General features: G+C 43.7%; 1 protein-coding gene and 1 long non-coding RNA gene across 2 annotated transcripts; both read right to left on the reverse strand.

Moving 5' to 3' along the window:
• Positions 1-1,982: 1,982 nt before the first annotated feature.
• On the reverse strand, positions 1,983-13,218 carry LOC310687443. Its single transcript, XR_014516429.1, has 3 exons — positions 13,170-13,218; positions 4,575-5,008; positions 1,983-3,136 (listed from the first exon to the last, which is right to left on the reverse strand). It is a non-coding gene; the product is annotated as an uncharacterized lncRNA (long non-coding RNA).
• A 1,662-nt stretch (positions 13,219-14,880) lies between these two features.
• On the reverse strand, positions 14,881-18,632 carry CCDC71L (coiled-coil domain containing 71 like). The gene has a single exon (XM_083463766.1). It carries the CDS (start codon positions 16,560-16,562, stop codon positions 15,783-15,785), a length of 780 nt encoding a protein of 259 aa, XP_083319892.1. The 5' UTR covers positions 16,563-18,632; the 3' UTR covers positions 14,881-15,782.
• Between the last annotated feature and the right edge of the window lie 9,088 nt (positions 18,633-27,720).

The raw sequence follows: 27,720 nt of genomic DNA on the forward strand, positions 1-27,720 counted from the left end.
GGGAGGTATTGATTTGCTGTTTTGATTTACAGTGGTACCTCAGGTGAAGTACTTAATTCGTTCCAGAGGTCCGATCTTAACTTGAAACTGTTCTTAACCTGAAGCACCACTTTAGCTAATGGGGCCTCCTGTTGCCGCTGCATCCCCGCTGCACGATTTCTGTTCTCATCCTGAAGCAAAGTTCTTAACCTGAGGTACTATTAGCGGGTTAGCAGAGTCTGTAACCTGAAGCGTATGTAAGCCAAGGTACCACTGTACTTATTTACTTGTTTTTGTCCTAAATTTTATTTTGTGAACCACCCTGAGATTTTATGATGAAAAGCAGTATTTAAATCTAATTAACAACAACAGCAACAATAATAATAATAATACTACAGTAGTAGACATATGCATTATGCTGTATGTACATAAAATGTAACACACAACAACAACAACAACAACTACATGCCACCAAATGTCCCTTTCAGGGCTGGGGCTGCTGGTTTGCAACATAGCCAAAAGTCGTCATCGTTCAAATTTATTCACAGCATAAAGTCATCAAAGGGATGTATAAGATAAAAACACAATGAAACACAAAAACACAGGTCTGAAAACAATGAAATCAACAAATTCTAAAAGCAATAAAACCACCCCTACAATAACAACAAAACAATTTGTACATGCTGTTCATACGTGGCTTTAAGAGTATGGATTTTGGAAAGAATCTGTTACCAAATACAAAAGGCAACTTGTGAAGCAACCCTCTGCTATTTTCCTCTCAATTACTTGTTCACAACAGATTGACCGGGCTAAACATATAATTGATTTTCCATTTTTCACTGCCAGAAAGGGGAGAAACGACCTCATGTTTCAAGCCGCTAGTGTGTACATACACACTAAACCTTCTTCAGAAGATTCAGGCTAAGAGTTCAAGGGTTCTCTTTTCATCTCTTTGTAAACACCCCTTAATAAATTCAAGTATGGTTGTTTAATTAAGTCAGCCTATGCCTTCCCTTCTTGAAGTTTGTGGTCCTTGAGCAATCTGCCTAAGTGATACATTGGAAGATGCTACAAAAAGGTCATGTAGAATGTTTCTTTTTTTTAAAAAAAAAAAAGATATTTATTAAAGATTTTACACATTAAATTCACCAAACACATATAAAACCATCACCCAAATCCAACAAACAAAGAAAAACAGAAAAAAGCAAAAAGATTAACATATAGTAGAAAAATATACAACAAAATCAAATATCCAAAAACCATATTATCTTAATCTTTTGGACTTCCTCACATCTCCCATTCCTGCGTTCCCAATTTTAAAATTATAGACAGCAATTTATCACCTTATTTCAACTCCTATTTTGTAATTTTCAAATATTATGTCACCGACTCTAAATATATTTATCAAATACTTAAATGCTTAATTTAGACATAATGTTATTCCAAAATTTATCTTTTTCTCAGATCTCACTTATTCTCATATTTCCTTCAACTAAATTGCTGGTGCCGTGTTTTTTTCAGTCCTGCATCCTTCTTAACACTCATACAATTTACAGTATTTTTGTAAGTAGTCCTTAAACTTTTTCCAGTCCTCTTCCACTGCCTCTTCTCCCAGGTCTCGGATTCTGCCAGTCATTTCTGCCAATTCCATGTAGTCTATCAGTTGCGTCTGCCATTCTTCCACGGTGGGCAAATCTTGGGTCTTCCAATATTTTGCAATAAGTGTTCTTGCTGCTGTTGTTGTATACATAAAGAAAGTTTGATCCTTCTTTAACACCCTCTGACCAACAATACCCAAAAGGAAGGCCTCTGGTTTCTTAGAGAAGGTATACTTAAATACCTTTTTCAGTTCATTATATATCATTTCCCAGAAAGCCTTAACCCTAGGGCAAGTCCACCAGAGGTGAAAGAATGTTCCTTCAGTTTCCAAAAGGTCATGTAGAATGTTTCATGCGATCCTTCTCAAAGGGAGCACACATCCTTTCATTCTTCTAGTACCTCTTGAGAGAGAATGACAAAACCTTCCAAGATTTCTTTAAGATAAAGAGAATGTTCAGTCTTATAGATAACCTTAACTTTCAGCATTGCACTGTAGGAAAAAAAGCAACGCCAAGTTCCTGGCATTCTTAGTTCCTAATTTGGGGAGGGAAGTGAAGGGAAGCTACATTATAGCTGCATGCATGTTCATTTGGCCAGGACCAATGGTTCCCAAACTCCCCACCCCACTCCCAGCCCCATAGAGCATTTGAAAATCTCAAAGATAGCCTTGATGGACCACTTAATTATTTTCTCTGCCTGTTTTAGCAATTGTAATGCGCTGCTTTAGATGCTGTAAAAAATGTTATTGTCTTTTTATTGCTTCCTTTATTTCTTGCATAATGTACATTTGAATTCCATAGTATTCAAGTTGTGCAACAAAATACATAAATGTGTAAATAAAAATATAAAACAACACCACCACAACATGGGTATTTAATGAGATGCTGCCTCCAATCTTCAACCACAAATCCACAGAAACGCAGCAGACTGCCTGAATCTCGACCACTGCTTGGGACCCTCTTCCTGGACTATTCCAAATGCCCCTTTCACAGGAGCACATCCAATCCCTGGTACCTTGTGAGCAACTTCAGAAGGTGGCAGCAATAGCTTTGTTGCCACATTACCCAGGATGGAGCCTAGCGTTGATAAAGGTATTCCCTACAAAATTATAAAAAAGGTGCCAAATATCACAAATCTAAACAAAAGCTGGTTTCCACATAAACTTCTTGCCAGTCACTCCTATGAGTAAAATAATGTGTTTTGTCATATTATTTGAAAAATCAGTCCACCAGCATATTTGCTTTAAAAAATTTTAATCTGGCAATCTTTTTTTCTGCCTCCACTCAAGTTAGTATCTAATGACCCTCTGCTTTCTTCTGTGTTATGTGTGTATACACACACACACACACAAATTAGAGGTACAGAATAATTAAAATGTCTTCAATAGTACAGATATTTGCCATTTTTTAGTCAATAACTGTTATTGCAAAGGTTTATGAATCCAGTACATCAAGTAACAAAAGAGCAAACAACTATTTACCTTGCCACAACACACACACCCCATAAAATTTTAATTTTTGTTAGCAATCCACACACAATGCCTCCTCCGCTATTCAATCTATTCATCAGCGACATGCGAGCATCCCTAGTCAACTCATCTCCAAGTACACATGCGCCTAGACTAGCGGATTACCGCTGTCCACTCCTTTTATACGCGGATGACGCGGTAATTCTATCTTATACATGTGTTGGACTAACCAGAGCTCTGAAGAGCTTTGCCACGTATTGTCAACTCAACCAATTAACCATCAACCATGCTAAATCTAAGATTCTGATTTTCGCCAGAAGTCGGAGATTATACGAATGGAAGCTTGGTGGAGCAAAAATAGAGCAAGTCCTAAAATTTCAATACTTAGGAGTTATTTTTCAATACAATTTGGGGTGGAAAGCACAAATTCAACACCTACTTAACAAGGCCAAAACTCTGTCATATGCGCTCCTCCGATTTTTCTTTTCGGATGGAGCTTTGCATGTTCCCTCGGCCCTAAAGGTGTTCAAGGCAAAAGTGGTTCCCGTGCTAGCTTATGCTGCCCCGCTCTGGGCCGTGATGACAGATCTTGCTCCTCTTGAGACTCTGCAAAACCAATTCCTACGTCGGCTCCTAATGCTCCCCCTGTGCGTAAGCAACGCAGCCATGCGACTAGAATTGAAGATCGCATCCTTAGAAACTTGCCTGTGGAAGCAAGTCTTCAATTATTGGTTATCATTGTGGCATAGATTACCAGACCATTATCTTGTCCAATGCTTATGGCGAGATGAATTCTCCAGCCTTTGGACTAGTAGAATTCATGCCAAACTCTTGAGCTATGGAATCTCTCCCTTAGATTCCCTAAAACTAGATCAAATCACTGCTCAAAGACTGATCCGCCAAAGACTGGATGACATCGATTTACAGCGAAATTATTCGCTGGGGGGAGGTGTTTGTTCGCCCCAGAACATTGGTATCACTTTAACTTACTGCGTTCCATCATACCTCTCCTCCCTTTCGACTGTTGCCCATAGGCTGGCCTTCACCAAAGCGAGGTTTAACGTTTTTCCCTCCAATGTCCTGAGACATAGATTCTCAAAGGGCCAAGCCCCCGCCATGTGTGTATGTGATAAGGAGACGCCGGAGTCGCTTCAGCACATTATGTTTACTTGCCCCTTGTTTAATGTGCCACGGGCAAATTTGTTGGGATCAATCATACAGAAGCTAGAGGGTACCCCACCAAAATTCCACCTTGCCCAAATCCTGCAGGATAGGGATATCCATACGACCCTGAGAGTGGCTAGGTTTCTGGTCGCTGTCCTTACCCAAAAGCGCTACCAAGGTGCACTACAAGCTAATTAAGGGCAGTATGTCATTCCATCTTACAGTATTTTATTGTTATAGTGATGTTTTAGCGGCTGTTTTTTCCCACGTGCACAAGCTGTTATTTATGTCTTGTTTTTTATCTGTATGGGCCTATGGCCGTAATAAATATCTATTCTATTCTATTCCTCCTCCGGAATAACACTTTTGCAAAACTCTGTTGCGAGTGGAAGACAAAGAAGATAAATAAGGTCAGGAAAACTGTTTACATGACAAGATATAAAAGAACAAGATCACCGTCAGTCAGCGCAATGAACAAGATGAGAATTCAGTGCTAAAACATAAATATAGATGTTAAGCGTTCTTAATTTGCATAGTATGGGGGAGGAGGCTGTGAATTGTCTTCTGTATTATTAACTGATAAAAGAGCTCCGCGTTGAAGTAAATTTGTCTGTCTTCAGAGTGCCATGTAAGACACTCAATTTGGGGGTTAGCTTCTCCATAAGAGCGATATACCACATTTTGTGGTACCAGCATGGAAGTGTAGCTTCAGTTGTGTTCCTCCAGCGTTTTGTGATAGTTAGTCTTGCGGCCATTAAGAAGTGCCCAATTAGACCCTTGTGAGAGACGCCTAGTTTCCTATAAAGAAAAAAGGTTTAAGAGTCCCAGTTGTGGATTCATAATTGAATGTTGAGGTATACTGTAATTTTCTGAATTTCGTTAGAAATACAAGTCCAGAATTACTGAACCCAAGAGCAAGTCCACCACATATGTACATACATGCCAGTGATTAAGGAACCTCTCCAACATATTGGTAGAGTAGTTGGGGAGTTGTGTGAAATGCGGACAGGCATAATGTGTAACGTTGAGACGGGCTCAGAATCCTGTGTTCATTAGGCAGAAGGGAGAGCAGCAGGTCGGAGTGGACAATTCCACCCATTCCAGCCAAGAACCAAAGGAGTTGGGATTGCTCTGCCAACTGGGGGGAAATGGTGGCTGGAATTGATTTCAATGAATAGGGCCAGATCGAGCAATGCCTATAATTAATAAATGGACATTAAAAACAATTTGTCATCAGTAGCGCTTAGATTTCAGGAATCTTCTTAAATGTTCCTTCTACAGGATAATGTGTACCACAGTTCTCTTCATAATGCCGTAAGATCAGTCAGAAGTAAACAATGACTGGATCAGTTCCAAAGATCCAGGGCTTCGCTGGAGCCAGGAATCCTATAGACTTAGCCAGGGAGCTTATTTTTAGTGTCGTGACTCAGCAGTAAGAGAGGCGATCATAATTCAGTGGCTCCCCACACCCAAAAAAATGTCCTAGTTAGTGAGAGTTAGTTTACAAAGTTACGACTATCTGAACACCCTTCTTCTATCTCCCCTAAAAGAACACGCAAAATGAATAGTCTCCTAAATTCAGTGCCTAGGACCAGTGCTTTTTTCTTAAAAAAATATTTAGGGGTACTCTCATTTTGACTCAAGAAAATCACCATTTAATAGTTCCAATTGGGAAAAATAAATACAGCAATGGACAAGAGTACAAAGATTCACAAAATGTTTAGGGGTATACGTAACCCTGCGTCCCGTCCCCCCCAGGAAAAAAGCACTGCCTAGGACTAGCCATAGCTCTGTGCCCTGCCAGGAAATGGTAAAAGGACTCCTTTGCCAGTCTTATGCATTTACATGTAAGATTCACAAAACAGTCTCTGAAACCTTCGACAAAACGAAGCATATATATTTTAATAAACAGATTAAAAATATAAAATTATTCAGTTTCTGAAGTACTGTAACAATCTCTTTAAGGTGGTGGTGGGGTTTTATATTTAAAATGTTTTTATTAAGATTTTATTGGGTTACAAAAGTACATACAGCATCTCTGGTTTCAGTTCATCGAGTCCTTTCTAGAGATCAGTTATATTTGATGTGTGAGACACTAACAGACAACATAATGTTGGGGGAGAGGAGGGGGGGGGAGAGAAGCAGGGTACAGTGGAACCTCAGTTGCCAAACGCTTTGGAAGTTGAACATTTTGGCTTTTGAACGCCAACAACCCAGAAGTGAGTGCCTCTGTTTTCGAACGTGCCTCGGAAGTCTAAAACGGCTTCCGAGGTGCGTTTCTCAATTTTTTCAATGAACTTTGCCGACAGTTGTCAAACATTTCGGAAGTTGAACGGTCTTCCACTGTATATAATGTTGGTTTTAAGTACCCATAACTTTGTCCTTCTTCCATACGTTTCTGTCCATCATTTGATGACTACAGCATGAATGAGCCATCACAGATCTATCACTGCACAGATCTATCTTTTCATGAAATGCTCCTTAAACACAGCACGTTTTTTCAATGAAGATAGTTAAAACATTTGGTGTGGAGGTATGGAACCTCAGAGTAATTGTTAAATTGACAGCTGTGAAAAGCTGTCAGGAGCTGAGGAATGCCCATTTCAAGGTGGATCATCTCTAGGATGTGAGAATGAAGATGTTTTATCTAAATGGGAATGGGGATAGAAGTAGGCAATGAAAGTGGACATGATAGCCATTAAAAAATAAAAGCTCAAAGTACCGCAGGGAAAAACATACGAGTCAGATACATTTGAAAAGAGGCACCATATATAAATGTTTTATGTGCCAGTGCTAGAAACAGGTGAGCCAAGATGGGCAAGCTGGAGCATGCAGCTTTGAAAGAGGGCATCACTATAGGAAGGACTTAGGGTGGTGTCCATCTGTATATCAATGAGGAAAGAGTCAAACAAGAAACCCCAAAATGGGTGGACTTCTCTAAAGCAGTGGTTCCTAATTAGTGGTCCACAGACCCCAGGGTGTCCACGTTACCCACCCAGGGGTTTTTCCAGCGCCATTCACATAATAAAAACTGGCATAGAGATATCAGAATTTTCAAAAGGAGGGGGTCCATGGCTTGGCTGTTGAAAAACAAAAGCCTAGGGCTTGAGATGGAGAATGGAATCCAAGAGGCATTCAAAGGAGGAATGATTGCAGGAATGGACAACTTAAATGACCCTCACAAACCGGGTAAGTGTGTAAAATTTGAGAACTGGTAGAAAAGAAGTTGAAAAGTCAAGAAGATCAAATCTCTCCAGTATGCGTGGGAGATATTTAAAGCCACTATTTTAAAAACTCCACTAGAATCAGAAAATGCACCAGAAAATACAGCAGATCAGAAAATGCACCATTAGGTACAAGAGGATGCCTGCATGGTTAAAAAAAAACTCCATACTTCTGTTAGAAGCTGGTGAAAGCCCAATTTCAACTAAAGCATGGTGGGCTGCCCTAAAACATTGGCTCAGGATTTCAGTGTTTGATCTAGGGAAGGGTTTATACCAACACCTGAACAATGAGGAATTTGTCAGCAAATGGCAGAAAACCATGGCTAAAAAAGCCACCTCTATTGGTCTGTCACCCCCCCCCCAACTGTATTACCTGCATTATGAAGGCGCCCAAAAGATGTTAAAGCAAAGATTATGGGATAATGCACACAGTGACTTGCGATCTCGATCACACACAGTCTGTAGTCCGCTGGCAGGAGTACAATATGGGTATGTCCTTAAGTTAACATCTTACATTAAAAACCTGACAGTACCAAACTATCAAAGGCTTTTCACCAAAGCCAGACTAAACGTCTTTCTTTCTGCAGTGTTGGATGGCAGGTTGAGAGGAGTTCCCTACCAGGACAGACTTTGCTCGTGTGCTCAAGACATCGATTCCATAAAACATATTTTGTTCCACTGTGCAAAATATGAGCAAGCCAGGGCTGAACTGATACTACCCTTGCTGGTACCTTTCCCAGGAAAATCAGAGGCTCACTATGTCAGGTTCCTACTGGAAGACTGGACAAATGCTAGAACATTAGCAGTGGCAAAGTTTTTATCGGTGGTTGCAAGAACAAATAATCCCTATATTCTGAACAAAATGCTTGTTTAACCTGGAGGTAGGCTGTATGAATTGTGTATTGCTTTGTAATGATTTGTTGGGTCTCTGGACCGTAATAAAGATTGAATGAATGGGGGGGAAAGTCAACAAAGCTATCAAAGACAAGAAGGCTTTTTTTTCATACAATGGAAATCTTCCCCACATGAGGAGGACAAAAAACAAACCTTGGTGGAGGTTGCAATAAGAAATGCAAAAGGTAAAAAAGGAGTGTAGCACGAAAAGCATAAAGGCTATTTAAAAAAACCAAAATATTAAAATACATTAGAAGCAGGCAAGGATGCAATTAGACCTTTACTCAAAAGGCTCCATGTGACCACTCTTGCAAATCTAGTGCAGATCCCATCATGGGCATCTGTGTACAGATGAAGGGATCAGCAGAGAACATCCTGTAATAAAGAAAAAGGGAAGGGCTAGTTGGGAAGGAGTGGAATCGAAGTGAGTGTGGTTGGTTACCAAGGCAACGGAACAGAATCCTGGGATGGGGGAGTTATGGCGTAGTAGTGGATAGCTGGGAGGGAGGGAAAGCAATGAGAGGTTTGTAAAGTATAGCTTCAGTTTTGCTTTGAGGATAAATTAGTTATCAGGGGTGCCAACTTGAATAAAATATGGGGGGATAGTAAGAACCTCCCCACATGATCAATCACATGACATGGTGTGCGCACACCATTTGAATGGCAATGCCTATTGACCTTGGGGGGGGCTGGCCCCCTCCAATATTTTAGGGGAAGGGAACAAAGACCCCTCAGACCCTGGGAGTTGGCGCCTATGTTAGCTGTGCTGATTTTGTCATGCTAAGTTGTTTTCTTATCCCTTGATCTCATAAAATACTATCCATTTTTGAGAGGAGTCCAAGAGTGTACCTTCTGCTAACTAGACTGAACCCACAAGATTAATCATTCTAGAGTAGACCCTTTACTACCTAACAGCACAGAACCCAAGGCTGTTGCTTGGGCATTCAAAGGTATAGATGACTCTCCACTTATGCGGGTTGTTACATTCATAAGTGAAATCACATAAAGTGGGGAGCACCCTCTTAACCCTGCTTTGGACACCCTCTCTGCCACATGTAGGGAAGTGATGGTGGCTGTGCTACCCCTCACACCAGCTGTTAGGTGGGGAGGCTGAGCAGTATAAACAAAGCCCCACTGCACATCTAAGTCCCTTTTGGGTTTCCTCACCCTCACTTATGTTTTCCTCGGGCTCCAGTGAGGGTCACCAGCTCCACAAAGACTCTCCAGCTCTTTCCTGCCATTTCCAGGTCAAATGAGAGTAAGCAGTGGGGAGTCGCCTGTACTTCAAACAAAATCACTGACCAGACCTGTTTGGAGAAACATTCTTCCCCGATGTTAGCAAACGGAAGAATCAACTTTTCTTTCACCCTCACCATATTGGTATGCTTTCCAAGTAGACTCAGAGATGCAGTTCTATTCCCGATAATAGTAAAAAGATCATAGGATACACCTGCCAAGTCTCTAAGCAGCAAGGTGGAGCCAAGCTGGGTCCAGATTTTGCAGCAATTGATTGTCAGGAAGAATGAAGAGCACCTCCAAATTAAATAGAGTTGATACTTGTGTGTGTTTTCCCCTAGGAAGGAACCTACTCAATATATTGAATACTGAGACAGTGCTATAACAGTTGTTATAGCCTTTAACTTGCACCTTGAAGGGAAAACAAACATTATCTTGAGGAGCACAAACGGATTCTAGGCAAAACTTGCATGGTTTTAATTGCTTAACCACCTGCAGAAGAAACTTCTGTTCTTCTGCCACCAGTAGGACAGGGGCCTCATGCTGGAACCTTTGAAGGCTCCATAAACCCTAAGCTTAAAGGTCTGCTTAAGGGACATAAGGAACTATTAGAGGGTTTGGACAGGTTCTTATATGAGGACAGGAAGAAAAAATATTTGTTCTGTTTCTGTTGTAAGAGCAGCCCCAGCCCAGATCCATCTAGATCACAGGCCTATCTAGCCCAACATTCTGCTCATGCAGTGGCCAAGTAAGATCTCCTGTGAGAAGCCCCTCAGAAGGACAACCTCCCTCAGATACCAGAGGTAGTAGCCCACCATAAGAATTAGTAGCAATTTACAGATTAATCCTCCAAGAATTTGTATAATCCTGTTTTAAAGCTATCCTTGTTGGTGGCCATCGTAAGATCTCCTGGCAGTGAATTCCATGCTTTATGTCAGGCATGGCCACACTTGGCCCTCCAGATGTTTTGGGACTACAACTCCCATCATCCCTAGCTAACAGGACCAGTGGTCAGGGATGATGGGAACTGTAGTCCCAAAACATCTGAGGGGCCAAGTTTGGCCATGCCGGCTTCATGTGATTTTTGGCGGGCCTAAATCTTGCAACATTTGTATTCAATGGATAGTGCCTGCTTCTAGCGTTAAGAGATGGAGAAAAACTTAACTGTTTTCTCTACGCTATGCCTAATTTTATTAACACATTACGTCCCCCAACACTTGCGTTGTTTTCTAATCTAAAAAATTCTGAACATTGTGCTCTTTCCTCAAAAGGAAGCTGCTGCAACCCTTAGATAGTTTTGGTTGTCCCTTCCTCTACCTTTTCATTATCTTCTCTAAAGGGTTATGGAGAGATAAAGGCCTTTTAGAAAGGCATGTTATCCATGCTAGCTCTTCTGCTGACCTGCACACAGTTTACTTATGTAGATTAAAAAAATTAGTTTGGATACCTCTTACGATACCATAACCCAATTTGGCATGATGGTTTCTGATACCAGGGAGAGGTTTTTATCCATGTTAAGACATACATAATTGGACACCATTTTAAATCAAGATGATGGCCTGAACCTTTCAGAGCTGTGCCAGTTTAACCACTAATTTAAAAAATGCACTAGTTGATTTGTTTCTTAGAATTCCGAGTGTGAGGCTGCTAATTTTAAATATTTGAATGGTTTTAAATATTCCTCATTTCGCTCAGTGCGCCCTCAGGCTCTTTCCCTTCAAGAGGAGGAAAAGAGGCCTTCTTGGGCGCAACAAAGAGATACAAGTGGGAAGAAATGAGGGCTGAGGTAGGAGTACATGCAAGAGGCAAAAGAGCTGGAAGGCACAGCAGCCCTACACACCTCCTCTTTGTCATCTCCCATTCTGTCTCTTCCTTCTCTCACAAAGGGCCACTCTGTCCTGCCATTGCTCATTTCCTTCCTTCCAGCTTTGCATTCCCCAGCCTCACTCTGTGCGCAACTCCTGCTCCCACAAAGCCCATTTGCTGTGCATCAGAGGAGCAGCTGTAGGCAGCAGTCAAACCCAAAGCCTGGACTGCAGGGGAATAATGGCAATGGCCTGCAGACCTGAGGTTCATTGGTGGTCCCTGGCCCAGTTTAAGAAATGCTGCCTTAAGGCCAAATTATTTGAAAACCTGGCACAGAGGAATTGTGGGGGTTGGGACTGGCTGAATTTGTCCCTTAAGACCCTCTGCCTTGTCCCCGACCAGGAACCAGTGCAGCTACCGGGCTATCCATCTGGGAGCGCCTTAAGGTACCCATGAATTCTTGAGGGCTTTCTTTTAAACCGTAGCCACCAAACATTAGGCTTTGAGAAGCTGACAGGCTTTTTTATGCTTGCTCTTGGAAACTGTCCCTGGCTCCTTTGGTCATTTCAGAGAACAGAAATAACCTGCTTTGCTCCTAAGCTTTAACATTCTAGCGCAGTCCAACTTTTCATGCCACAAGAGTACTTCAACATGGAACCCGTGGGCCTTGTCATGCGGGAGGGGAGAGCAAGGCCAAAATTTGATACACACCAGCCCTCATGCTGCTTTCCCAAAGCCTGGTAAGTGAGGGCAGGCTTTGGGAAGCAGATGTGAGGCTCTGGCAGGGTCCTACAGCCCCCTCCCCATCTCCTTTCCAAAGCTGGCCAAGCACTAACTGGACTTTGGGAAGGAGACGAGGAACTCTAGGACCCTGAGTCCTCATGCTTCCAGCTTACCTTGTTTCTGAGAGAAGGTATCTTCTCTCCAGAACTAGAATTAGATACTTCTCTCCAGTATCTAATTCTTGCTCTTATGGAGATACAATCACCCTGGGTTATATCAGAAGGAAGAACAGGTGGGCACCATTTTGAGAGAACTTCACTGCCCAGCAGTGGAGGGAAATGTGGACAACAGCAACCCAACTCACCAGATGATTTATGGTTTCTGCCCACTCTCTAATGCAGGGGTCAGCAAACTTTTTCAGCAGGGAGCCGGCCCACTGTCCCTCAGACCTTATGGGGGACAAGACTACATTTTTGGGGGGGGCAAATGAACAAATTCCTATGCCCCACAAATAACCCAGAGGTGCATTTTAAATAAAATCACACATTCTACTCATGTAAAAACGCACTGATTCCCAGACTGTCCGTGGGCCAGATTTAGAAGGCGATTGGGTCTGATCCGGCCCCCGGGCTTTAGTTTGCCTATTCATGCTCTAATGCATAGATGCTGCTGTATGTAAGCCAAATGGTCTCCATTTTTAAAGCTTAAAATTTGTTGGGAGCCAGATGAGAAAATTAATTTGTTGGGAGCCACATGAGAAGCAAAAGATTACCCATTCCCATTGCTAGTAGGACTTGGCTTTAAGCTGGACTCCTTGGCCAAGCAATTTGGTTTCAAAACCCTTGACCTAGAACCAATTTTATCAGTTGACAAGTTCCAGGTGTGCAGAACCTGTGGCCCTTCAGACCTTGTTGAACTGCAACTCCTAGCATCCTTGGCCGCTGGCAATGCTTGCTGGGGACAGGATGTGAGTTGTAGTTCAGCAACATTTGAAGGGCCGAATGTTCCTTACACCTGGTGTGAATGGACTCGCCAAGAAGGAAGAGTAGCCCCTTACAAGAGACTTCCCTACTTACCTCAAGGTCATTTCACACTTCCGTTCTGTAGCAGATTAAAAGGTAAAGGTAAAGAATATGTTATGGTTATGAGAAATTGGTATAAATAAGATTTAAGTTTTAGGGTTTTTTATAGTAAGATAAGGTTAAAATAGATTAAGGTAATTTAATGACAGAATATTATGAAAAATGGGAAGGATTTGCTGTGATGATTAATAACTAGAATACAAAAAAGGGAGGTGTGAGGAAGTCGATGAAATAAGGCAATGACAGTTAAGGATTTGGGAATATTGGATTTGTTTTTAAATTTTTGTGGTTTATTTTTGTTTTTTGATTTTGATGTGTTATGTGTTTTGTTTTTTGATTTTGATTTTTATCGATTTGTATTGTTTGATTGCTGTTTGTTTTTCCCTTGTTTTTTCTTTCTTTTTTGTCTCTTGGTTTTTTCTGTAATTTTAAAATGCTTAATAAATATTATTTTTTAAAAAAAGGTAAAGGACCCCTGACAGTTAAGTCCAGTCGCAAATGACTCTTAGTATGACCCAAAAACAGCCACACTGCTCAGAAGGGCTTTGTGTCCTGAGGAGATTCTTCAGAATAACTAGACCAGCTGGCAGCCAAAAGGATGACGCTCTCTGTCTGGACTGCCTTCATGCCAAAACTCATCTTGGGGCTTTGCTCTTCTTTGCAACCAGTTCCGGCTTTCTCCTCAACGGGTGGTGCATTATAAATACAGATGTATATTCTTCCCAAAAGTTGATTCCAACTGTTATCATAACGAAAGAAGTTCCAGTCTGGAGCTTTGCAAAAGCCTTGTTGCTCCAAAGCAGGCAAGAGAGAGCGCAGAGAAGGCTCCAACTCATGGATGAGAAAGATACAGTGTGAACGCATGCAAACAGCCATGCATCCAAATGAGAGCAGCTCATCTCTCGCTTAACTACCACCATTATATGTCGGTAAAGCTTTATATGGATCCCCTAACACAAGCATAGGCAAACTCTGGCCCTCCAGATGTTTCGGACTACAATTCCCATCATCCCTAGCTAACAGGACCAGTGGTAAGGGATAGTGGGAGTTGTAGTCCCCAACATCTGGAGGGCCAGAGTTTGCCTATGCCTGCCCTAACAAAGGCACATTTATTGTGGTAGGTAACACACGGCCATTACTAAATTACAGCTACTGGCATTTTAAGTTTGGCTAATGGGCCTGTTTTATTTACTGCTTGGACAAAACTGCTGCTGGTCCATTATCCTGCATTTCTACCCTCGTCTACAAATTTGGGAAAAGTCGTTTGAAACAGAAATGCTCCCAATGAGCTCAGCATTTAGACGGCAGTCCTAACCCCTTACCTGGGAGCAAGCACCACTGAATTTAGTAAATAGTTACTTCAGAATAGATGTGGTTAGGATTCAGCAGTCAGCAGTTTTCTGTATTGTATGCCAAATAGTTAACACATGCCAAGGCCACACAGATTATTTTAAACTGTAAGCATATTGAAGATCAATGGCTTTTGTATTTCCAATCAGATTTCAAGGGAAATAGAAGGTGGCCAGAACAGCAATTCTGAATAGCCACAACATTGTTTTTTAAAGGTAGCAAACAATCTAAAATTCCTACTTGCTCCTGTATTTTAGTGATTTTGCTGAACTTGTCACCCTGAACACTTTCAATGAACCTTAACACCTTGTAGCCCAGGCCAAACATTCTTAATAAATTAAACCGTAGAAGCAAATTCTTACTTTTACACTTTTATTATTTTCACTTAGCTTAAGAGCTTCTCTAAAGTAAAGATTATATAAAATGAAGTATCCAATACATTTCCCATTTTTAGAAACTATTAGAAATACTAGTTAAATTTCAACTATAAAACTTTATTACATACAAAACATTCAACCATTATTATATTGAAAGTTTGTTATCACAAAGTCCAACTCATGTACAAAACAAAAAGGAGCAAAACATTTTTGCACCCTCAAATCAGCCGTGAGCTGTTAATTAAGTCTTCATTCCTTGAGCATCCTTGGTCAAAAGCTTAAGTCCCGTTATCTGAAACTGGAAACACTTAGCATATTCAAGTAACCCTGAGCATTTAGTGCAATTGCACAAAAGTCATACATAATAGTCCATTGGCTACTTCTTAAAGGGGGGGGGGGGGAATTGGCATTAAACTGATAGCAAAGTTCCTTTGGAAAGGGGGGGGGGGAGAGGAGCAACAAGTGATCTCTTTGCCAAATTCGCGAGTGAGGTAGCCCAATGGCAAGAAAGAAAAAGTGACTCGAAAGGAAAGGAAAAACCAGACTGCATCTCTTGCCTCCTCCTCAGCCCAAGGTTATCAAGGTAAGTAGAAAAGGCTCCCCCGTAGATCGCGTGGCGAGCAGCCAGCTGTGGGCGGCCTCCCAGTCCAGATGGGGCAAATGGGGCTGGGAAAGGGGCGACAGTCCTCCCAAGACTTCGCCCTAAAGTGCAGTTCATTGAATGGTAAGGACGACCCAATCCGGACCAAAGTAATTGTAAACAGGTGACTGCCACGCGCCTTCCTTCGCTTGTTCGCTACGTCGAGGCTGGCGAGGAGAGGAGACCCCCCCATAAAACCACAATCCCGGTTCTCCGCCCCCCAAGCCTGGTGCGGGTCCTTCAAGGGGCGCCCGCTCCTCGGCGCCCGACCAGCGGCAAGCGGCGGAGTCTCACGACGGGCGCCAGGTCGACCCCCAAGAGGCGCCGCGCCCTCCGCCGGGCGGCCTCCAAGCTGCGCCGGTTCCACACGCTGCCGCGCACCTTGACGGAGGGGAAGGAGTCCGGCTGGCGGGGGGTGGCCGCCTGCCAGATGCTCTCGAGGGACCTGCCCTCGAAGAGAGTCCCGGCGGGCAAGGGCGGCGCTGCCGGGCCGGGAACCGATGGCTGCTGCTGCTGCTGCTCGGGGCGCCCGTCGGGAGCGCAGCGGGCAACCTCGGCTTCTTCTTTGCAGCGCTTCTTGGCCGCCCTCTTCGCGCCTCCTCCGGCGGCGGCGGCGGCCACCCGCAGGCGCCTCCCCCTGGCGGCGGCTCTCCTCCACGGCCGCTCCCTCCTGCCCTGCGCCGCCGCCGCCGCCGCCGCGAAGCCCCGGGACAGGTCCGGCACGGAGGCTCGGCACGAGGCGTAGCCGTAGACGTCCTTGCTGCGGAGGATGACCGGCGAGAACTGGTGCTTGAGGCTGCAGAGGAAGTTCCACAGCTCGGCGTCGGAGCTCATGAACTCCGTCGACTTGGGCACCAGCAGCTTGAAGGCGTCGCCCAGCGCCTTCGTGCCGCCGCCCAAGAAGAGCAGCGCCTGCGAGCGCGAGTGCACCACTTTCTCCGCCTCCGAGCCCGCGGCGCCCCGAGGGGAAGGCCAGGCGCTGGCAGTGGCGGCGGCGGCAGCAGCTCCGTGGGGTTTCATCGCCTTCTTCGCGCCGCGCCGGTGGCGGCGGCTCCCACTGGGTCTCTCCAGCGCCGCCGCCTGCCGTCGAGCAGCTACTGCGGCCGAGGGACTTGCGCGCAGCAGCTCCGGCTTCTCTCTTCCGCCGCCTCCTGCCTCTTTCTTCCCCAAAGAGGAGGAGCAGGAGGCGCCTTCCTCCTCCTCCTCCGCCCCCCTTCTTCGCCTCGCTCTTTTTTTTTCCTCGCGGGGGCGCAACTTCTCCCCCCCCCCCCAAGGCGGACCACGCCGATCGATATCCCGCCGCCTCCCGGACTAGCCGGCACAAAATGGTGCTCTTTTTAAAGCCCCTGGCGGGGAGGGAGCGCTTGACACGCCTCCGCGGCCTTCCATTGGCACGTTTGAACGGCATCACGCGGCGGAGGCCCGCCCCGTCGAGGCCCCGCTTGGGGTGCGTGGCCGTCGCGGAAACGTCTGGGAGGGTGTCGCTTGGGAGAGGCTTTGAGTTGGTGGCCTCAAGGCTCAACCAGTGAAGGGGGGGTCTGCTTCCCAGTTTAGGATGAGGGGATTTGTAACACTCCAATCTGGCACCATCTTGTTGCCTTTGTTGGTTCCACAAAAGAAGAGAAGACCTCATTGAATATAATCTCCATTTCTAGGGCTTTAAGCAGGTCCCCACTTCCTTGAAGCAAACCGTGATGGTTTCCCAGAACAACATAATGTGAGGGAAAATTGGGTGCCATTTTATATTTCTTTGGTTGGAATTCACGTTGAAATTCAAAAGCTTGCCCTTAAGACGTAGGAAGAACTAAATAGTAAAAAACAACAACCCCACAACATAGCTTATAAGCATTCATTGTTATACTAATCTGATGATAATTGGAGATATGCGTGCCCTCAAAGGATAATAATTGCATGTGCCTCAGTAGACCGGTATGTCCAGAGGTTCTTGTGCCACATTCTTAACCTTTCTGGCTCAGCAGAATGGAGAATCTCAACACGATTAGTATCTCTAGCAAAATTTAAAAAGTTGTTGCATTTATAATTTTATTTGGTTTAATTTTTTAAATAAACTGTTCTTTCATCATCAATGGTAGGCAGTCTACCAACAGGAAAACATAATGGTACAATAATATTGGTTAAAAAGCAGATAGCGTAAGGAGGGCATGCCCCAAAAATGGTCCAGTCAATCAATCATGCCTTCCGTTATACTCCATTCTGTTTGCCTTCCTACATCATTTTTTGGGGGTCACCCACACACCCCAAGTCAGTCAGTATTCCAGGGCTATTCATCACATTCAGTCCCTATTAGGCTGTTTGGGACATTTTGCCTTGGGATCGCCATGTCTAGCCCAGCACCCTGTTCTTACAGTGGCCAACCAGATAAGCCGAGCCTGGGAGCTCCCTCTTCTGCTTGGTCCTGTTTGGGGGCTACATAAAGGAACCAGAGAACTGAGATGGCTTTCAAGGATGGTGAATCTGCCCTCCAGACCAAGAGCATGGCCAATGGTCAGGGATGATGGGAACTGGAGTCCAGAACCTTCTGGAGTTCCACAGTTACCCATCTCTGAGAGAGGGAAAGGTAACAAAAGTTTAGAAAATTATAATTGGCCAAGAACAGTAGAACACCTCTCATCTAATAAAACCAAATGGCAATAGTCTCCAGACGGATGATCTCTTCAGGCAACACCTATTTACTTATTTATTATCTTTGATAGTTGTTCTTTGCCCAAAGGTGTCATAGGTAATTACAGGTAGTCCTTAAACACTATTGCACATAAACAAACAAGCCAGGAAGTAGTGACAAAGCTGTGCAGCAGTTCATTGAGGGATAGGTTGACTCACAACCTGAACTTCCTGGTTTTGGCAGACTCTTTCCACCCCAGGATGTGAGATCTGTCTGTTGTAATCAGCTGGAAAAATAAAAAAATGTTACTTTAGCTTAGGTTGGGTGCCTTGCCAGGCCAGGGGGGCAGGACTAGCAGAGAAGACAGAATTTATACTCCAACTCTGCTCTTTTTTAATTGATAAAAGTGCATATTTTTGTTTTTAAACATATAAAAGTGCAGTGTGTCTGTATGCAACTCAATGGAGCACAAAGCTTGGCAAGTGAGCACTGCAATTGAGCTGGTGGAGGGAGGTCTGAGAGGGGGGCAATTAATAATAATAATAATATTTACCCCACCCTTCCACTCTGTGCACAGTGTTAGAAATTCAGATATATAAGCTAGGCGCCAAATGCCTCCTTACACTGGGGTTACAGTCGCCAAAATGGGATGCCTGGTTGCCATTTTTGGGCCAGATGGTTCGAAAGTTGTATTTTTCATTATGACTTTTTGGTTCCTGAAATTCCTTCTGATTGAGCAGATAAAATATAATGGATATAATTCTACAGGATGGGGTATTAGTGTGTGAAAACAGCCCAAGTGCAAAGATCCCCAGGCATGCACCTGCAGATGGGGGAGACGTCAGGCAGCATCCGGGCGCCCAGGCATCTTCACTTGGTCGCAAGTGGCTGGTAGCCCGGTGCAAAATGCACCTGGCACCTGGCGAATTTCAAACGCTGCCTATCCCTCCATGCATTGCTGCACAGTTATGTCACTATTTCCTGGCTTGTTTGTTTTTATGGTTTCTTCTGCTCTTGCTGACTTTAAAGTTTGGAGCAGTAACATTAGCAGTATGGGGAAACAGGTCAATAAAACATTTTCCCCTCTTTGATGTCATTCACTCTCAAGAGTCATTCACTCTCAATTCTAAATTATGCACATATTTTGCATGTGCAAAATAGCACAATGCAACACTAGCACAATGAAAATAATTTTTAAGCAAGAAAAACTTAAAAAATAGTATTCGCTTTGCACCTCCAAGTAAAAAAATGCATATATACAGTTGCCATCAAAATTGTTCAACCCCTGTTGCAAATCAGGTTTATTGTCAAAATTTGTGACTTTCAGCTGTTTGCAATGAGCAAATCAAACAAAAGCAATTGAAATAGCTCAACACAACAGATGCTTCAAGTGGTCCCCCCAAATTCAGCTGAACTTGGAATTTGTCCTGGCTTCTACAATCTCACTATTATTCAACCCCCTCATGGCAAGCATCTTTAGTACTCAGTGGAGCAGCCTTTTGCTGCTATGCCCAGCTGCAAACGCAATGCATAGACAGCAGCTTCTGGCAGAGTCCATGAGAAATCTTAGCTCATTCCTTATGAGCAATGGCCTCCAGTTCAGTAATATTCTTGGGTTTGCGTTCTGCAACCACCTTCTTCAAATCCCACCAGAGATTTTCTATGGGGTTCAAGTCAGGTGACTGAAATGGCCACTGTAGTAGAACCTTCCAGGACTTCTTCTGCAACCAAGTCTTGGTGGAATTTGAGGGATGCTTGGGAGCATTGTCCTGTTGGAAGGTCCAGTGACACCCAAGCTTCAGCTTCCTCGCAGATGGCATGGCATTTCCTCCTAGGATTTCCTGATACTTCAGTGAATCCATCCTGCCTTCTACATACTGCAAGTTTCCAGTGCCAGAGGATGCAAAGCTGCCCCAGAGCATCACTGAGCCTCCACCATTCTTCATTGTATTATTTTCAGTGTATGCTTCATTCTTCTTCCTCCAGACATAACACTGATCCATGGGGCTGAAAAATTCCAATTTTGTTTCATTGCTCCACAGAACAGAATCCCAGAACTTCTGTGGCTTATTTACCGTATTTTTTGCACCATAACACTCACTTTTTTCCTCCTAGAAAGTAAGGGGAAATGTCTGTGCGTGTTATGGAGGGAGTGCCTATGGGTGGCATGCCTACGGATTTTCCTCCTCTAAAAACTACGTGCGTGTTATGGTCGAGTGCGTGTTATAGAGCGAAAAATACGGTATATGATTTCGCTCATATTAGAACTTACTTTTATGTGTTTTTGGGTTAGTAGTGGTGTACGTCTTGGAGTTCTGGCATGGAAGGTGTACATGTTTAGTCTGTGGATTTCTGTGTTCACTGAAACCTCAGTTCCTGCTGCCTCCAGGTCTTGCTGCAGCTCATTTGAAGTTACTCGAGGGCTTTTCCCAGCCCACCTCAGAAATCTGGTTGCTTCCACGGATAGCTTCCTTTTTCTGCCCCGTCCAGGTAGTGTAACCACTGTTCCTCTGAACTTGCGAACTACAGTGGTGCCTCGCAAGACGAAAAGAATCCGTTCCGCGAGTCTCTTCGTCTTGCGGTTTTTTCTTCTTGCAAAGCAAGCCCATTAGCGGCTTAGCGGGCTTAGCGGATCAGCTGATAAGCGGCTTAGTGGCTTAGCGGATCAGCTGATTAGCGGCTTACCGGATCAGCTGTTAAATGGCTTAGCGGCTTAGGATCAGTTGATAAGCGGCTTAGCGGCTTGGGAAAAGGGGGGGGGAGGAAAAAAACCCCGCAGGAACTCGCAAGACATTTTCATCTTGCGAAGCAAGCCCATAGGAAATTCGCTTTGCGAAGCACCTCCAAAACGGAAAACCCTTTCGTCTAGTGGGTTTTCCGTCTTGCGAGGCATTCGTCTTGCGGGGCACCACTGTATGCTTCCAGCAGTGAATCTAGGAACATTCAGTGCCTTCGCTATCTTCTTGTATCCTGCTCCTTGCTTATGAAGGGTGATTATCTCTTCTCTTACCTCTTGGACCATTGTCTTGACCAGTGTTCGAAACTCCCATTGTTCTAGGCGCATTTTGCGGCAGGCAATTTCATCAGCACAAGCCGTTTCTGAGCTCTGAGAGCAGTACTGCACCTAAGAGTTCAGAGTAAACTGCAGAGAGGAAGGAAAGGAGGGCCTTTTTCTGCCTCCCCAATTCCAGCTCCTTTGAAGACTGGAGAAGAGACCTTTTTAAGAATATTAGCGGAGTGGGTGGGGGAAGCATGGCTTTGTTTTTTGCAGTCTTCAGATGATGACTAGACCATGTAAAAAATTGTAAGATTTTAGCTGAGGTACATTCATTTTCAGCACTGTATTCTTGTTATAAACAAGCGCACTTAGACATTCCCTTGTGGCGCCCATAACCTAGGTTTAAGGTGCTGTTTAGCTCCCAGCTTTCATAGCTCTGTTTCTAACCCTGCTCTTGACTTGGCCATATTTCTGACATTCAGTCAAATTTGACACTCCACAAACCTCCGGACACAAAAGTTGTTGAGCTTTTTTTTTAGTTTTAGTCTTGCCAGAGTTGTTGAACTTCTTTTGCAAAATCTCAAAAGAAATTGAGCCTATTTTTAAGGGAATTCGGCAAAATCTACACTCCATATGTCCAGATTTTCCCCGCTTCTGACACCTGAATCCAGCTCAGATATTTCATGTGTTGCAGCTGAAGCACGTCTAAGAAGCCCTTGATTAGTTGCATCAGGTGTGCTTGAGGAAACACCTGTTGTATTTGTGTTGCTGTTCCAGTTTCAGCTGAATTTGGGGGAACCACTTGAAGCATCCTTTGATCCGTTGAGCTATTTCAATTGCTTTTGCTTGATTTGCTCATTGCAAACAGCTGAAAGTCTGCAAATTTTGATAATAAACCCAATTTGCAATGGGAGTTGAATAATTTCGATTGCAACTGTAAATATATATAATGCCCACATTCTCATATTCTATTCAGAACCGTAATGTTATAGCTATGGCAACAGTTTCCCATTAAAAATAAGTAAACTTGAACCAGACTAGATTCCCCATGAATATTTAAAACCACCTCATGATAACTACTGTATCTTTCAAAATAAGGTTTGGAACAAAAAATAGACAGCAGAACCTGTGCATGTTTACTCAGAACTAAGGATTAAATCTTAACGTGGTTTACCTGGGGGTAAGCCCTATTAAATTCAATAGGAGTTACTTCCGAGTATCAATGTTAATGCTTCTCAGAACAGACACATTGAAATTAATGGACATGACTAATTGGGTCCATTAATCGCCATGAGTCTACTCTGAGTAAAAGTTTAAAAAGGTAAAGGTAAAGGACCCCTGACAGTTAAGTCCAGTCGTGAACGACTCTGGGGTTGGGGTGCTCATCTCGCTTTACTGGCCGAGGGAGCTGACGTTTGTCTGCAGACAGTTTTTCCGGGTCATGCGGCCAGCATGACTAAGCCGCTTCTGGCGAAACCAGAGCAGTGCATGGAAACGCCATTTACCTTCCCACCTTACCGGTACCTATTTATCTACTTGCACTTTGACGTGCTTTCGAACTGCTAGGTTGGCAAGTGCTGGGACTGAGCAATGGGAGCTCACTCCGTCGCGGGGATTCGAACCACTGACCTTTGCATACCTACTTGGGAGTAAGTCCAATGGGGCTTACTTCTGAGCAGACAAGTAGTACAGTGGTACCTCTGGTTATGAACTTAATTTGTTCCGGAAGTCTGTTCTTAACCTGAATCTGTTATTAACCTAAGGTACCACTTTAGCTAGTGGGGCCTCCCGCTGCCACCGCTGCACAATTTCTGTTCTCATCCTGAGGTAAATTTCTTAACCCGAGGTACTACTTCCAGGTTAGCAGAGTCTGTAACCTGAAGTGTTTGTAACCTGAGGTACCGCAGTATTGCTGCTTGAGATCTGAAAACCATTGAAGGAAAAAAACCAAAAGATAAGCTGTTCCTTAAAGGACAACCGTGGTTGTAAGACTCTAGCTTGGGTAAATACCTCTACAACTCAACATAATCAGACTAAGTTACTAAGTCAAATGGCCAATAAGTCACCTGGGAATATGCCAACACTTGCTAAAGCTCCCAACTTTTACCACACATTTGTGGCAGACAAAAGATTGGACGGTGTACGTATTAATCTAGTTTATCAAACAACTATATGGTCAGAAGCCCAACCTCGTGGTAATATGGTTGTCAGTACTGGGTCACTGGGGACGCGGGTGGCGCTGTGGGTTAAACCACAGAGCCTAGGACTTGCTGATCAGAAGGTCAGCGGTTTGAATCCCTGCGACGGGGTGAGCCCCCGTTGCTCGGTCCCTGCTCCTGCCACCCTAGCAGTTTGAAAGCGCGTCAAAGTGCAAGTAGATAAATAGATACCCCTCTGGCGGGAAGGTAAACGGTGTTTCTGTGCGCTGCTCTGGTTAGTCATGCTGGCCACATGACCCGGAAGCTGTCTGTGGACAAACGCCGGCTCCCTTGGCCAATAAAGCAAGATGAGCGCCGCAACCTCAGAGTTGGCCACAACTGGGCCTAATGGTCAGGGGTACCTTTACTTTTACTGGGTCACTGTTCCCATGGAGAGCTGGGTCATTCAGTTCTTTATCAGGAAGGATGTTTCAGAAGAGGAAAAAGTGGATTTTTTAGTAGTATGCGGGCACCCTGAGACATGCAAGGGTATAATGATGAACATTGGTCCTTGCTGAAAATATCATGAGGTTACATTGTTAGCTTGGTGTGTGAGCATTTGGAACTGTTGGGTTATATAACAAGGGGGAGTCAGGCCTTTAATTACTTGTGCAGAGGGGGAAATCTTAGCAGACACATGTTTTCTCATTGTAGTCATAGGCAGAGAAAAAAGTGGGTGAGATATTGTTCCAGAGGGGTTTCTCCCACCCATGAGCTGTAGTCATCCCTTTGCTCTTGTCTATGTCATGTGTGTTGAATGTGAAATCCTACTTGCGATTGAATGCACACGTCATTACACAACTGTGTGAGTCTTCTATCCTATCCCAGAATGATAGGCTATAAATGTAGTTATGTCTACATCCAGGGCTGAGCTCCAAATTCCACAGTCCTCTTGCCCAGGCTAGATAACTAGCACTGAAGAAAAAGGTGGGGCCTTGTGGACTTTTATAGTACTTGGTTGTGCCCAATATTTGTCATACTCTGGGCAGACCCACTGAAATTAATAGGCATAACTAAGTTAGAGAACTTAGTTGGAGACAACCCACTGCTGCTGAAATTCCAGCAGAGAGACTGCTCTTTCTCAAAGGCTTTGGAAGCATCTGCTGCTGTCAAAAATCATGGTTCAAGTTTCGTCCTCCACTGCCATCAGTCTGCAATGGCTTAAAGTGCTTTACAGTGTTAAGACTGTAGGACCAGCCCCAAAGGAAAACTGGAACAGTACCACTCTGCTTTGCCTGTTTGCAATTCATGGTCCTGAGCAAGCTGCTATTTGGCTTATCATCTGACATCTATAATATTCTATGCTTTAAACACACACAATGCACAAATCAACAAATGTATTAATGTGATAACTTGTTGCTGGGCAACACCATTCCACCACCATTTTGTGTGCTCATGTGAGTACCTTGCTGAAAAGGTTGTCTTTTTGTCTGAAAAGGTCAACAAGTCTGGAAAGAATCTTGCAAACTGGGATAAAGTGCCCTTGTGGAAACGCTCTATTGAAATGGACAAGGAAATGTCCCCACCCACTATTCTCTTGGGAGTGACCTCTTAATGTAATTCATAGGGATTATTTACCCATTCTCTAGTTCCTAATCTAATCAAAGAAACATGATCTCCCATTGGCTAGCTATGAAGAGTTCCAAGATTTTGAGTACATCTTCAAACTCCATCTTCAACAGGAACAAGACAGTGGTTTCTCTTTTGTGTACCTGGTGGTCTTGTGCACATTCCAGGATCACCCTGAGTCATTGTAATCAAAGACTAGAGCTGCCTTGGAACCCCTGAACTCAACAAGTTTCCCTTTGAGTCCTCCATGATTCGCCTTCCCTGTGCTCAATATTGCTGGTAGACACTCTGCCCAGGTTTTTGGAGCTATCACTCGGGTGCTTATTCTTGCACCTCTGAAATCTTAAATCCTGGTGGGTTCCAGAAAAGGATTCTGTTTTGATAAACATAGCCTGATTTTGTTTGGAATCCCAACATTTGAGTGCAATCCCATTTCCAGTGGGTTCTGCGCAGGAAAACCTTGCTGTATCTGAGGGAAGTATCTTATTTTTGCCTTCTTTGGGTATCTACCCAGATGCTAAGGAATGAAAGGGTTTCACAAATATTCCACCTTCCAGTGAATAGGAAGTTCAGGGAAGTTTTTAATGTGTGATATTTTAGTGTATTTTTTGTTTCTGTGGAAGCCGCCCAGAGTGGCTGGGGAAACCCAGCCAGATGGGCGGGGTACAAATAATAAATTATTATTATTATTATTATTATTATTATTATTATTATTATTATTGAAAGGCTTTGGGATGACTGACAAACACTTGGTATGTGTATCAATTTTATCAACCCTGTGGAATGATGATTTCTTTTACTAATGATATATTTATTTCAATAATTTATAAACCCATTCACAGCCTGTGGCCATCAAAACGGTGTAGAGTGGGATTGCAAATAAGATGGAACAAATTCTAAAAACAATTAAAACAATTCCTACAAGCTCTAAAAGCCAAAAACCTGTTCTTACAAACTAAAAAATCCCACCAACTTTCTCAGTCATACAAATAATATTTTATAACTGACTGAGTCACACCTCAGTGAAAGCTTAAACGAAGGCATTTTCACAGAGCATTAAAGCAATTAACTTTAGTAAGTGACCCAGAACACTCTGTGATTGACCAGAAGACAGCCATCCTTGAACAAAGGAACTTCAGAAATAAACTCCAATGTGAAAACTACTGAATTACAGTTTATCAAGAAGTTAAATTGTATGCATTTGGTTCTGAAGAGAAAGACAGTTTAGTACAGCCACTCATTATTGAGGGGAAGTGCGTGGAACAGGTCTTGGTGTTTCCATTTCTGGGAATGGAGTTGAGAGATGACCTAACCTGGGGGGAAAACAGCAAAGACCTGATGAAGAGAGCACAGCAGAGGTTATATTTTCTGAGAATCCTCCAGAAAAACAATCTCTCAAAGGACCTGTTGATGGCATTTTACCATTGTACTGTTGAGAGTGTATTAACTTATGGTCTGTGTGTGTGGTTTGGGAGCTGCACGGTCAAGGAAAAAACAATGCTGTCCAGGGTTGTAAAAACTGAGGAGAGAATAATTGGGTGCACTCCTCCCACCTTGGATCAAATCTATGCTTCCAGGTGCCATAAGAAAGCTGCAGAGATAGCGCAGGATAGTGCGCACCCCAGAAATGATCTCTTTCAGCTTCTACCTTCTGGAAGAAGGTACAGGGTTATAAAGACTAGGACTAGCCGCCTGAGAAACAGTTTCTATCCAAATGCGATTTTGGTTTTAAACGCAGTGTAAGGAGTCTCTATTGGAGTATATTGTATTTAAAAATGGGGTATCAGAGTTTTTAGGGGGCTAACCAGGTTGGGATAGCTGGGATAGCAGGCTTGTTGGTTTTTGAATGTCTGATGTAGATTTTTTCCAATTTCGTTGTTCTGTATGGGACAATGACAAGAAAGATTATCGTATTGTATCTATCGTACCTTAGCTAGAGCATTGCACTAGGAGAACTGGGTTCAAGTCTCCACTCAGCAATGAAGCTCACTGGGTGATCTTGAGCCAAACATAGTTTCTCAGCCAAATATACCTCTCAGGGTTGTTGAGAGGATAAAATGGTGAGCAGGAGAACCATGTGCACTACTTTGAGCTCCTTGGAGCACAAGTGGGATGTAAATGTAATAATAAATAAGTAAATGGTTTTGTGTGCCAATACATTTGTTGATTTATTCAGCAATGCTGATTGTTTTTTCAGCAATTGGTGCAAATCTTATTCTGCAGATTGTAAAGGTAAAGGTAAAGGGACCCCTGACCATTAGGTCCAGTCATGACCGACTCTGGGGTTGTGGCACTCATCTCGCTTTATTGGCCGAGGGAGCCGGCCACAGCTTCCGGGTCATGTGGCCAGCATGACTAAGCCGCTTCTGGCAAACCAGAGCAGCGCACAGAAACGCCGTTTGCCTTCCTGCTGGAGCAGTACCTATTTATCTACTTGCACTTTGATGTGCTTTCGAACTGCTAGGTGGGCAGGAGCAGGGACCGAGCAATGGGAGCTCACCCTGTTGCAGGGATTCGAACCGCCAACCTTCTGATTGGCAAGTCCCAGGCTCTGTGGTTTAACCCACAGCACCACCTGTGTCCCTGCAAGTCACAGACTGTACTTTTTGTATTTCATTTTGTCGACTCCAACGTCTACATTTTCTCTGTAACACCCATGTGCATAATTATCCTTCATTATATTTATTGAAGAAATTTATATACCATCCTTTGTCAAAAGGCGACTGGCAGGTTGGCAATATGGTAATATAAGGACAACATAATGTACATAGTGCTATCCATAAAATATAT

Source organism: Podarcis liolepis (assembly GCF_965112155.1).
Source record: "Podarcis liolepis genome assembly, chromosome: 10".
Taxonomy (NCBI): Eukaryota; Metazoa; Chordata; class Lepidosauria; order Squamata; family Lacertidae; genus Podarcis; species Podarcis liolepis.

What these genes read in the sequence shown, in the direction of transcription:
- CCDC71L (XM_083463766.1), bottom strand. Translation starts at nt 16,562, where the DNA reads ATGAAACCCCACGGAGCTGCTGCCGCCGCCGCCACTGCCAGCGCCTGG.